This window comes from Notamacropus eugenii, chromosome 1 (genome assembly GCF_028372415.1).
Source record: "Notamacropus eugenii isolate mMacEug1 chromosome 1, mMacEug1.pri_v2, whole genome shotgun sequence".
NCBI classification, from domain to species: Eukaryota; Metazoa; Chordata; class Mammalia; order Diprotodontia; family Macropodidae; genus Notamacropus; species Notamacropus eugenii.
In genome coordinates, this window is record NC_092872.1 from 482243488 (window position 1) to 482257157 (window position 13670).

Below are 13670 nucleotides of genomic sequence, written 5' to 3' on the forward strand. Positions count from 1 at the left end.
TAAATTCCTATAATCTGGCCACAATCACTTATTACCTGTATGACCATAGGGAGGGCTGTGCAAGGTCACCACCCTCACTTTCTTCTCCTGAGCCATCCGGGTCCAGTGGCCATAGTCATAATCAGGATGACTGGAGATGGCCCAAGGATGCAATGTGAGACCCTGGCCCTTTCAGGCTTGGGTCTTATCAAAATCTTACTTTGAGTAAGATATACCCATTCAATGAATAGGCTTCTTTAAGTTTCTCAAGAGATGACCCCTTTAACAAAAAAAAGAAATCAGACTGGGAGGGGAAGACCCTCAGGGTTCCTGGGTAAAAGAGAAAAAATTACTATTTAGTTATTATATCCACTCTGTGCTAGGTGGGTGGGGACTTGTTCAGTCTATGAGTTCCAGAGTGAATTGGGTTTAGGGCTTGATCTTTGGGCAAGAAATGTAGCCAGTAAACCTAAAGGAAAAGGGAGTGGAAGGGAGGGAAGGAGAGGAGAGGAGCTGCTACTCACAGCTTGTGTTTCTCTTTCGTTCTCAAAGAGGACCAAGACATCAAGATGATGACATAACTTGCAGTTGACTTTGATTTGAGTGAGGGAGGCCTATGCAAGGTCACCAACCTCACTTTCTTCTCCTGAGTCATCTGGATCCAATGGCCTGACATTCATCAGGATGGCTGGAGATAGCCCAGGATGCAATGTGAGACACTGGCCTTTTCAGGGTCAATTTCTAGAAGATGATTAGATCACCAAGAATTTAGAGATTAAAGGATATGGACCAGGACAGAGGCCTAGAGTATGATAATGAACTAGCTAAGGAGACTGAGAAGGATCAGTAGGATAAGTTGAAAAAGATTCACAACAGATTAGAATCAGTAAAACCCAGGCAACAGAAAATATCCAGGAGGAAGAGGTAATCAACAGTATCAAATCCCAGAGAGAGGTCAAGAAGGCTGAGGACTAGAAAAAGGCCACTGGATATAGCAACAGATAGATCTTAAGCTTGGGGAGAGCCATATCAGTCTAGTGGTTGTGCAAATCAGATTGCAAGGTTGAGTAGTTAGAGAGTGGAGGCAAAGAATTTGACTGAAAAGGAGGAGAGACATAAAGGGTGATAAATTGAGGGGATATTGGATGAAATGAAAGTTTTTAAGGATGAGGAGGAGAGCATCCACAGGTGTTTGTAGGCAGCGTGGAAGAACTAAAAAGATAAGGAGTGGTAGAAAATTATAGAAAGGGAAGTTATTAGTATTTGTAAATCTTAAAGCACAATATGAATAAGAATTTAAAGCTTCTTACCATTTTCAAATGAAGTACTAAGGAAGCATATGAGATTAGGTAATTTGTGTCACTGGAGGAATTCAAAGCCCTTATTCACTCATAGGCAGTCAAGGACTTTTAATCTGGGGTCTATTCTCTTTGCCACAGACAGATTTCAAGGAGGCCTACAAACCTGGATTGGGAAAAAAATTACATCTCTATTTTTAGTAATTGCTAACTGAAATTTAGCATTTCCTTCAATTACAATTTTTTTTTTAAATTCTGAGGATTCTATTGTTTACACCAGGCTGCCAAACAAATTCATAATACCAAGAAAAAGGTTAAGAATTCTTGAACTAGAAGATCTCTAGTGCCACCAGATTAAAGAATTTAAGGGCTAAAGAGAATCTTCAAGATAGCTCTAGTCCAATACTTATTAAAAACATGAATTCTATCTACAATATGAATATCAATAGTTGCCCATTTAGCTTCCTTCACCCCTGTAGCACATAATGAAGTGATCCTTCTCCTTGCTAAGGCATGCACAAGTGATCTCATTCTATCCCATTTTTTCCAGCAGATTGTCCTATCACCCCTACTTCACTAATCTTCAATTTCTTTCTTTCTACTGGCTACTTTGCTACTGATTACAAACATGTCCATGTCTTTCTCATCTTCAAAAAACCCTCCCTTGATTTCATCCATCTCTGCTATTGATTGTCCCATATGACTCTCTCCACTTTGTGGCTAAACTTGAGAAAGAATCTTAACAATAGGAGCTTCTATTTCCTTCCTTCACACTCTCTTCTTAACACTACAATCTGACTTCTGACCTCATCTTCAACCAAAACAGCTCTCTCCAAAATCTATAATGATCTCTTAATTGCCAAATATGGATCCAGTGACAAACCACTCTAATATCTTTGCCAAAAAGGGGGGGGTGGTGGTTATGAAGGGTCAGACATGACTCAAACAATTGAACAGCAACAAAAAAATGCCAAATCTAATAATTTTTTTCTCAGTCCTTCTTGATCTCTCTAAAGCCTTTGATACTGTCAATCATTCTCTTCTCTCTAGGTTATTGGGACATTGCTTTCTTCTGGTTTTCCTCTTTGCTGGAGCTTCATCCAGTTCATGCCCAGTGACCATGGATATACCACTGGATTCTGTCCTGGACCCCCTTCTCTTTTCCCTGAATGATTTCATTTGGTCATTTCATCAGCTCCCATGGATTCAATTATCCTCTCTATGCTGATGATTCCCAAATGTACTTTTCCAGTCCTGACCTTACATCTGATGTCTATCTCAAATCTCCAACTGCCTACTGGACATATATGTCCTATAGACATTTTACACTCAACATGTCCCAAACTAAACTCATTATCTGTCCTCCCCCCCACAAACCCTGTCCTCTTTCTAATTTCCCTATTGGTGTTGGGATCACAACCTAAGTTTCATCTTTGACTCCTCACTCTCCATATCCAATCTATTACCAAGATCTGTTAATTCTACCTTTGTAACATCTTTCCCCTCTCTCTTCTGATGCTGCTACCATCCTGGGGCAGGTCCTCAGCAAACTGGTTGGTCTACCTGCCACAAGTCTGTCCTCACTCCAGTCCATCCTCCAAACAACTATCAAAATGACATTCTAATGGACAGGTCTGACCACATTATTCTGCCCTCTCAATAAACTCCAGTTTATTCCTTAGTCTCCAAAATCGAACATAAAATCTTCTGTTTGGCTTTCAAAACTCTATGTAATCTGCTCCTCCCTCCACCTTTCTAGTTTTCTTATTCCTTATATCCCTCCAAATACTCTGTAAATCTAGTGACATTGGCCGTCTTGTTGTTCCTCCAACAAGACACTCCATTCTCCAAGGGGCAGCTAAGTGGTACAGTGGATAGAGCACCAGTTCAGGAGTCAGGAGGACATGAGTTCAAATCTTACCTCAGACACTTGACACTCACTAGCTGTGTGACCTTGGGCAAGTCACTTAACCCCAATTGCCTCATCCTGGGTCATCTCCAGTCATCCTGATGAATATCTGGTCACTGGATTCAGATGCCTGTGGAGAAGTGAGGGTGCACGACCTGCGCAGCCCTCCCTCACTCAAAAAACAAAGTCAAGTGCAAGTCATGTCATTATTTCTTTGATGGCATGGTCTTCTTCGGCAATGAAGGACAAACACACACACCATTCTCCAAATTCCTAAGCATTTTCACTGACCCTATGTCTAGAATGCTTAACTTCCTCATCTCTGCCTCCTGATTTCCCTGGTTTCTCTCAATTATGAATTGAAGTCCTACCTTTAAGGCTTTCCCTTTCCCCCTAAATCCTAGTGCCTTTCCTCTGTTATTATTTCCAATTTATCCTATATATAGTTGTTTGCATGTTGTTTCCTTAAACTGTGTGCTCCTTGAGAGCAGGGTTGGGTTTTTTTGGGTGTTTTTGTCTTTGCCTTTCTTTGTATCCCTAGGGCTTAGCACAGTGCCTGACACAGTGCAAGCGCTTAATAAATGTTTATTGACTGACACTTAAAAACTTCTTATGCCTAGGAAATTTACTATCCCCTGAGGCCACCTATTCCAGTTCTGGAGAAATTCTTCCTTATGCTGAGCTAAAACAACCTCTGAAACTTCTATCCCTTGGTCATTGTTTGGCTTTCTGGAGTTATAAAGGTAAGTCCCTTCCTCTTCTTATATGCTGAATCTATTTTAAACAGTCCAAATTCAGTAACTTCTCTAAGACTCACATCCTAAACTCTTGTCCAACAGCATTTTGATTCAACATAGAAACAATGATCTTACTACAGTGTTTAGTGTTCATTAAGAGCTCATTGCCTGTGAAGAATGTGTAAAAAGAAACCAACCCTCTTCTTGTCTTTGGTGTAATGTTTCTTTGTGATGTCATAGCCTCAGTGCCAGTGACATTCCTATGCTGTGTCACCAGGCAACAGCAAGGAGTGATAGACAACAATCCCATCTCAGTGCAACCCAATCATGGCGAAAGAATTCAGGCTTTAGAAGCTCCACATGCCATAAGTGGCTCAGTAGGACCCACACAGAACATAAAATGGCCATTAGCGACCCTCTGTCCAAGCCCTTCCTTTTAAAGATAAGGAAACTGAGTTTCAGGAGAAGGACTTTTATTCAAGTTCAAGTAGCTAAGTTGGAACTAGAACTCATGTTTCCTGAAGATCTTCAAAAAAAAAAAAAAAAGTCTTTTCGAGTCTTCAACAGGATACTTTCCAGGCATGGGCTGGACTCAACAGTTGTCAAGTCCCTTCCACCTTGAAACTCTGATTTCTGTAACTAATCCAATGCTCTTTTCACTACACCAGGTTGCTTCCGAATTTAAGGCGAATTAGCTGGGATGTTGCTGGTTTTCAGTGTCCCTGAGCCATCGGTACATCTTTCTGAGCCATGCTTGCCCTGTCATTTAACTGAAACAGAAGCAGAGAGTGTGATGGAAAGCGCACTTGTTGAGGAGTTAGAAGAATGGGGCCTCAGGGGCATTTCTGATGTTTGTATCTGCGTGGCTGGGCCAGTCACCACTCCTCTGGATGTGCTGGCTTGTTTTCAGAAGAATTCAGGGAGCAGACTAGCCGGTCTCTGATGTCCCCTCAGCCCTACATACACCTGCTCAGTGTGAACGAGCCTTCACAGGGGCCAGGTCACCTGGGGCAATGGGGTGCCCCCCATGGCTGTTTCACGACATTAGCGCCACTCATATCGCAATATCTCACAAGGTCCGAAATGATCTCTAGCCCACATCAACCCGCCATCGCTCCACCAACCATGTCGCGACAACACCACGGTAGGAGGATGTCACGACATGTCGCTGGGCAGAGATGCTCACGCTTTCCCTGGACCACCCGAGGAAAGAGTATTTCCCGGAACAATCTTCAATCCTAACGGGTCACCGTCCCCTCGCCAGCCTGACCACCTGCAGACCTCCCCGCCCCCAGTCTCGTTCAGGTCCAACCGAGATCACGTGCCCATGACCCCGCCCACCGCCCGAGCTCCGGTCCAGCCGAGGGCCCCCTTGCTTCCTTTCCGGCGGAAGTGAAGTGACTTTCCCTTTCCGGCTACGGGTCCCCAAGCGGAGCGAAAAGCAGGATTGGGGAGCCGAGTGGCGGCGGCGGCGGCGGAGGCGGCGGTGGTGGCGGCGTCTGTAATGGCGGAGCTGGTGCAAGGACAGAGCGCGGCTCCGGTGGGGATGAAGTCCGATGGCTTCGTGGACGCTCTGACCCGGGTCCGGCAGGTACGGGTAGGCGCGGGCTGGCGGGGAGCGGAGGAGGCCGAGGCGGGGCCGGGGGCGGGGGACCGGGGCTAGGCCGCGGGGGGCGGGCGGGAGCCGGCGCCCTGACGGGGCCTGGCTGCTCAGCGTCCCGCAGAAGCTGCGGAATCCGGCGCTGAGGCCTTTGGTGCAAGGAGGCCTGAGCCCTGGCCTGCTTCGTGGGACTCGGGGGCTGCTTGATGCAGCCGAAAAAGCCCCTTGGGGTGGCCTCCTGCCCAGCAGGACTCAGGCTCCCTCCCAAGGCCGGTAGCTTGGGATGTAGATCTCTGCGGGAGGCCGGGGTTGTGCGTGAGAATTTGGGAGCCAGCAGATTTTAGGGGTGGAAAGAATATGGGACTGGGCTAAGAGGTAAGAGAGAGTTAGAAACAAATAGTGCCTTCAAGTCTCAGTAGCCTAGGAAAAATAGTTGTACAATTTTTAGACCACTCGAGTGAAGCAATAGGATTTGGAGCTTGGAAAGAGCCTTGGTGATTATCTAGTCCAGTGCTTTTATTTTACAGCTTCCTTTTCAGGTCTCTTGAATCTCTAAATCCTATGATTTCGTAGCTCAGAATCTGGAATGATTTTTTTCCTACCTGAGAACAGGAAAAGGGAAGGGGTGTATTTAAGATAGGAGGGGCAAAAGGTTGTGGTAACACCCCATCCCCCCACCAAGAGGTGGGAACTTCCTATGACACTTTCCTCCTACTTTGTGGGAAAGTTTGACAAGATCAGAAATATCAGTGACACGACTCGCCTAGCCAGACAGTTTTTCTACTGACAACAACGTACGTCTTGTCAGTTAAGAAAACTCATTTTATGAGGTGAGAAGGCACATCATTTAAGTTGTAGATGCCTCATTTACCTCATCTATAAAAAGAGGGGGATTGCATGATGAGCTTTTTCAGAACTTTCCTGCTCAAAATCCAGTAGTTGAATGAGCCAACAGCCAAAGATACTGCTTGACTTCTTTTAGGATTCTTAGAGCAGAATGTGTTGTGTAAGTGTATAAAATTGATGTACAAGTTAGCCCTAATAATGGAATTTCTTTTTCTGAGTGTCTTTCCTGTATATTCTTCACACATTCATCACCTCTTCATATTTAATTGTAGGTGCACTAACTGTTACTTTAAAAGTTGGGCTAAAACTGATTATTGCTTGGTTCCCAACAGAAAGCAACAGGACTCATTGTGTTAGAAGAATGTCTCCACTCTGGCGCTTGAAGATGTGGTCTTTACATCTCTTTCCAGTATTCCAGGGGAGGGAAATCTTCCTGTTTCCCAGATACTGACTTTTCATTTTAATATTGATGTTCCTGTAGACATTATGTCGGATCCCAGAACTTTTCCAACCCTGTGGTTCCAACTAAAAATTTATCTGGTGCACTGTTGCTTACTGCCTAGTCTCCAACCAGTAAAGTAGTGAGTATTCATTTTGCCTAGTCTACAGAGCAAATCAGTGGCTGTCATGGATGAACATGCCATCCAACTCCCTTTTCCTTCTGCCTCTTTCAGCTTTGCCATCAAGTTGCAGTGCTCTCATCTGCAGTACAGGGTCCTGAACCATGTTTCTCACTGGCTACTAATATATAATGGCTTTCACTCTGTGCTGATGTTTTGACAGCCACCTTGTTGGCCTTCTGAGTTCGGGAAGATTATAGCCATTGCCCTAAAGTGCTCAGAACCTCAGGTGCAGAAGGCCTGTAGTTGAACTTAAAATGCATTTTGAACCATTGAGAAGACTTTCTGCCTCTCTTGAGCCAGTGGTTGAGCTTTTATTCTTGGACAACCTGCTCAAGAGGGAGACCCTCTTAAATGCTGACCAGTTATGGACTGTTGAAGCAATGTTGTTTACTACTAGAAATGAAAACTTCATTGGAAATGTTCCCAGCTCTGAAATGCACCATTGACTGGAGTAGTAATAAGCCCAATGGAGAAAATTGCTGTGAATGTATTACTTCTGTATGTTAGCAGCTGAAAGTCGATACTATCTCCAAGGACTTGCTGACCTTTAAAAAATAAAATACAGGTTTGTGGGTCATTTTAAGTTTATTTTATAGATTTGCATTGGGCAGGAATTGAATGTTAGAAATCAACAATAATATGTGACTTACAGTAGATTTTGCCTTAAAGAATTTTATGTCTTTATGTGCATCTGGTCTATAGTATACCTGACTAAAGCACAAGGTCTGACACAGCTCTCTAAGGAAGATGTGATTTTCCCACCTACCACCCCTGTTTAAGGCATAGGGAAAAAAATAGATTTCCTTCCAAATTACCATGATTTTTTACTTATGAAGTTTACATAACCCACTGATAGAAACTAAATTCTTAAAACTTTTAGTCCATCTTAGTAAATTCTTTTTATATGTTCTATCTGCTGGAATATAAGGGGGAGGGAGGAGCAGGATTCATGTCCTGCTGGGATTTTAAGCTGTGGTCTTTAGGAAATTTAGATATATCAAGCCTAATAAATCACTTATGTGGCACATTTAAGGTTTATTAAAAATCATTTGCACGCTTCGAATAAAATGAATGAATAGGTATCCTGTTAGCTCATTCTGAGACTGTTTTCAAAGCACAGTCATTTTTAAATTCTTAGATATATTTTGATGATACTATGTGAAAAAAAGTTTGTCCCAGAGATTGTATATCTGTATTTAGTTCAATCTACTAATTTAAATGAGTCACATTTGAAGCAAGTTAATCATTGCTTATAAATAGAAGTACTGCAGTGTCGAACTATTAACTGATTTGGTCATTTTTGCCAAGATCTTTATTTTGGCAACGATGTTTCAGTGCACTTATCCAGATGTTCAAAATAATATATTTCCCTCAGGTGTTGCTGGTTAAGTTATTTAGAGATAGATACTAATGAAGTCATGGTAATGGGTTCATCCCAGAAGGAATCAATTAGCTTTTTTGAGCTCCATGACCACAAACATTGTTTCTAATCCTGGAAACTGGTACCTTTCAAAAATACTTGTTGTTAGTCATAAGGCAAAGGCATACATATTTCATGACATAAGATCTTGTATGGATTGCTACAAACTTGTCAGTTTTTTTAGTGAATAAAAATTTCAGAGCATGGCAGTATGGATAGGTCAGTGCTGTCCTCTTCATGTACAAAACACACTTACTAATTTAAAGTTGTGATAGACACGCAATAGATTACTAATACTTCTTTACATAGTAGTGATTATTCATATTGTAGGAATTTCATTTGGATAGCTGAATGGCTCTAAAGGTTTATCTGTATCCGCCATTAATGAGACGAGGGTCTTGTTATAATCATACTGTGGAATCATAAAATTTTAAGGGACCTTAGAGATAACCTTTTACCTAAGGCATAAATCTTGTGCATGCCTCTAGGTCATCATTTAGAGTACAGAGCTGATTGACTATAGTCAGTCTCTTATTGGATTATCATCCAGTGAGCAACAGGCAGAAAATAGCTTTTTTGGTTTTGTTTCTTTTTTAAAGAAAATAACTTTTTTGACAGAGTTATAAACTGGGTAATTAAATTTTAGAGTGAAGTTACTATAGGATAGAACTGTAGAATTTATGGGAACTCTAGAGATCATCTAGTTCAACCTCATCCTTTTTCCTCTCTGAAGAAACAAGCTCAGAGAGTTTGAGTGATTATGTCTGAGGTCATTCATCTAGGTAATATCCAAGCTTGAACTAAAATCCAATTGACTCCTCTTGTGGTGCTTTTTCCATTAGGCTATACTACTATTCCTAATTGACATCTCTTTTTGTAGCCTTACGGAGGTTGATTGGACTAGGGCAGTATACATTACTGTATACTATGTACAGTACTACATACATACACACAAATATATATATGTATTATATATACACATAGACACATACATATATACTCTAACTCAAATGGAAACATCCTTGTTGGTGCATATTGTCTTAGGAAATCACAAATTAACATTGTGTTGTATTTTTATTTATTTTGTTAAACTTTTTCCAGTTACATCTCAGTTTGCCTGGGGCAGGCCTTAACAACACTCCCCCTCACCTGCCAATTTTGATACCTCTAGACTAAGGCTTTAGAATTATTATACTTCCTTTGATTTTTCCTAGAAGTGTTAATGCATATTTTCAACCTGTTACAGCCCATGATTAGTATGTGTTGTGGCTATTTGGATAGATTTAAGGCTTTGATATTTTAATAAGCTAACTTCTTTTTACAAGCACCAAATTTTCTTTAAAAGTACCATGGATTCCTTACAAAAAGCTTCTTTTCATTGGTTCTTGGGTTTGAAATCTCTGTAATGTCAAAAGTGGTGAAATCCCAGTAACTTAAGTCCTGTTAAGTATAGGAATCTCCCCATAAGAACCATAGGTTAAAATGTGGACAAGTTAGAATTACTCAACTGAGCACTTCTTGCCTGAATAAGCTCCTGCACTGTAGTTTTTCACACTATAGATCCTAAAGAAAAATAAGTGTTCTGTAAAATTTATGGGGCTCACCTAAGATTTTATTCTAGATTTGTTTCCTATGGTAGAACCCAGTATAGTACACAGTGAGTATACACAAGTGTTTTGATTATGTTCATAGCTTGGATCATTGCACATCAGCAAAGGTACCAAACACCCAGTTTCATGTTAAGGAATGAATGTTAACTGTGTCCTTTCCACCAACAATTAAATTCAGGAGCTTGCCTTATATGAAAGCACTTTCCTCCTACTTTCCGTGGACAACTCATGTGGATATACCATAGTTTTAATTTCTGCTGAAGCTTTAGTTTATTGTATCTTTAGACTCAAAACCTTCATATTTGTTTTTCAAATAGCAAATATATGCTGCTTATTTTAGAGTTTGGTATAGTGACAGGGGAACTATAGTGTATACAAATCAGGAGATCATAACTCTAATGCCAGCTCTGCCACTAATTAACTGCAAATCACTTTCTGAGCCTCAGTTTCCCTACCTTCTAAACCAAGAGGTTCTACTAGATCTCCTGGACCCTTCCAGCTCAGGTACTTGCCAAACTGGATCTGAAATACCTTAGTATAATTCTTTTCTCTTGATATAATATGATACATTGGGCTTCTACCCAAACACTCCCAGTTCTTCCATGTAGCATTTTCCTTCTTTTGCTTTGCCCTTCGATCATCCCACTTACAAATATTTTGTATTGCAAAATTTTGTTATGAATATACTTAGGGGAAGAAAAGACCTATTTTAGAAACATGACCAAATATTTTGTCCTGATGCCAGATAGTAAAAAACCACTTGAAAGACTGACATGAATGCCTTTTCCTTAGAGCCTTTAATGAAAATAGAGAGATAAAATGTTGTTTTAGTGTCCACTCAGACTGAGAAATGAAATTTAAAAACCAACTCACTACAGTGATCACAGTAAAATTTTTGAGGGAAATATATAAGAACCATGAAGTAAAATGCATTAAAAATTTAGAAAACAAAAATCTGTTAAAGTCTTGTAGGATGTTGGGTAAAGCTCTCCTGGCATTAGTATTCTAGATTTAAAACTACAGTTTTCTCTGTAGTTAGGCATGTTTAATTTTCAGATGGTAGTCTTTGTAGCATTAAGTTAATCGGTCTATCTTGCAGACTATCAGTCAGGCATTTATTAAGTACCTTGTATGTACCAAGCACTCAAATTGAAACTAGGGATTAAAAGACCAAAAGTGAATCAATTCCAGCTCTCAAGAAGTTGACATTATTGGGCAAGATAGCATATATATGCATAAGTATATACATAAGAATGAAAACATACAGAGTAAATGCAAATCAAATCCAAGGTAGTTAGGAAAGAAGGGCCTTAGTAGTTGGAATCAGAAAAGACTTTGAGTAGAACATGGTACTTGAGCTATGTCTTGAAGTGAAGTATTCTCTTGAGAAACAGAGGTAAAGAGGGAGTACATTAGAGACGTGGAGAATAGACAGTACAAAGGCACAGCAAGAAGAAGGCCTGCCATGTGAAGAACAGGGAAGTATATAGTGAGGCTGCAAAGCTACATTGGGGCCAGGTTGTGAAGGGCTTGAAAAACTCAATAGTTTATATTTTGGTCTTAGGGAACAATAGGGAGGTGTTAAGAGTTTTTTGAGTAGGGGAGTTGCATTTAAAAAACTGCTTTGGCTGCTATGTGGTGGATGGACTATTTAACAACTGAAGGAAAGTCAAAAGATTAAAGAAGTGAAGAGACCACCTTGAATGATATTGCTGCCTTGATTGCCAAAACTGACACAAACCATTAGTAGAATAGGAATGGGTTGGGGTCAGCTAAGGTCACCCTTGCTAGGTATGGGGAGCCCAACTGGTTGACCCTAGCCACCTGCTGAAGATTTTAGGACTACAACTTTGGGAGAAAGGTGGGTATTGAAGTCATGGTGAACTCCCAGGCAGGAAAACAAAAATTGAATACTGTGATACCATCTCCAGGTCTTTGGATGGTGATACAGGCTCAGATTGTTTAGCTGTCAGCTCCCCTTCATAGGACCGTAAGAGAGGAAGCTGCAACATTCCTTAACAGGGAACTGAGTCCAGGACTTGATTCCTTGTCAGTTTCTAGGACTGAGGGGTAGAGGAGGCTTTTGATTGTCTTTGCATGTGTTCATCAGATGTAAAATGCCATCATGAAAATGTTGTATTTTTTGTTTAATCAACTATGGTATATATCAGACAAAATGATAATGTATTCAAACTGGAAGGCACCATGTAGAGACGATCCAGTCCAATTTTAAAGATGAGAAGAATTTTAAAACAGGTTGACTAACCTGCCAAAGGTTATGTAGGTACCAAGTGACAGAGCCCAACTGGAACCTAAGGACTACTGATCTATTCCAGTTTCTTTATATTACATATAATGTTGCAACTAATCTCTACTGACTCTACCAAAAAAAGTTCTGGAAATGCTTCTACTCTTCATGTAAATTGAATGTCTGTGAGTAGATTTAATTTTTATATACTTTCAGAAATTCGTGAAATAATACAAGTCATACATCAAGACAAGCATTTATTAAACTCTTATGTGCGAGGTACTGTGCAAAGAACTGAGGATACAAAGAATGGCAAAAACCAGTCCCTACTCAAGGGATTCACTCTAATGGGAGGAGACAACATGCAAGCAACTATTATAGACAATAGATTGGAGCTAACGATAAAGGGAAGGCACTAGGAGATGGGAAAAAGCTTCTTAGAGAAGGTGGGATTTTAGCCATAGTATCTTACCTTAGTAAGATAACTTTGCTGTTAGTGTTTCTGGCAGTGCAAACAAAGATGGCACATGCATATACTTGCTCTTAAACCCCTCAGAAGAAAAAAGAATGGCATTTATGGGGCACAAAAACCCAGAAGTGTGTATATTCAAGGTCATTCAGTCAAATAAGGACTGGGTCTACTTGGATTTAATATATTCTGGCTTCAGTGGGTCTCTGCTTATCTTCTGGCCTTATACCTTAATAAACATGAGTTTTTCCTTAGTTCCCTTAAGTGTGGTGATTTATATTTATTGCCAGCTACTGCTTGTGAGATCACTTCTGAGAAGTAACCAGTGTGGTTTTCCTGCTGTTGGGAATTGTTTAGACCTGGTGTAGTTGAAACCAAAAGGCCTGTTCTCATGAGTTGAACTGTGTTCAAAAAAGTTTTTAAGAGGCAAAATGATATGCTTTTTAATCTACTTAATTTGTAGTGAAAAGTTTCTTAACTCATAGGTTAGTTATGTAACAATAATATAAAATGAAATATGAACAAATCAGAAAACCTTGATCTTGCTTCAAAAGACTTTTATAATAAGTAGTTTTGGTAAAATTAGTGTTCCTGTCTTTAGGAAACAAATGTGTTGAAGGAGGAGTTTTGTATTTGTGGTTCATGTTTTGCGTTGGATATTTTGATAGTGATTGTGAATTGGTAGTGTTTCTAGAATTTCATTGATATCTGCAGTCCCAAAACCCTTTCTTCTCTTGGTTTGGGATCATTTGAATTCTTTGTAGACTATGCTGTTTGCTATGCCTTTAATGACAAATGCCTGCCATCATAATCGCTAAACCTTTTACTTCCTGATTGTTATGTGTGATTCTTAACGAAACGCATTCGAATCAAAAAGAAGATATTGAAGTGGTCATAGCTGTTAAATTCATGATTTCCTCCCAAGACTAAA

General features: G+C 40.4%; 1 protein-coding gene across 5 annotated transcripts in view; it reads left to right on the forward strand.

Annotated features, from left to right (window-relative positions):
* Positions 1-5287: 5287 nt before the first annotated feature.
* FUBP3 (far upstream element binding protein 3) overlaps positions 5288-13670 on the forward strand; it is a 69858-nt gene continuing 61475 nt past the window's right edge. For 2 of the 5 annotated variants that reach the window (XM_072632728.1, XM_072632730.1), the window contains exon 1: positions 5288-5514. In XM_072632728.1, coding sequence (XP_072488829.1) covers positions 5428-5514 — 87 coding nt within the window. In that variant the 5' untranslated portion in view covers positions 5288-5427. Of the gene's footprint in view, positions 5515-7471; positions 7558-13670 lie in introns of those variants that run through there. The other 3 variants (XM_072632727.1, XM_072632729.1, XM_072632731.1) reach the window with 2 other exon arrangements.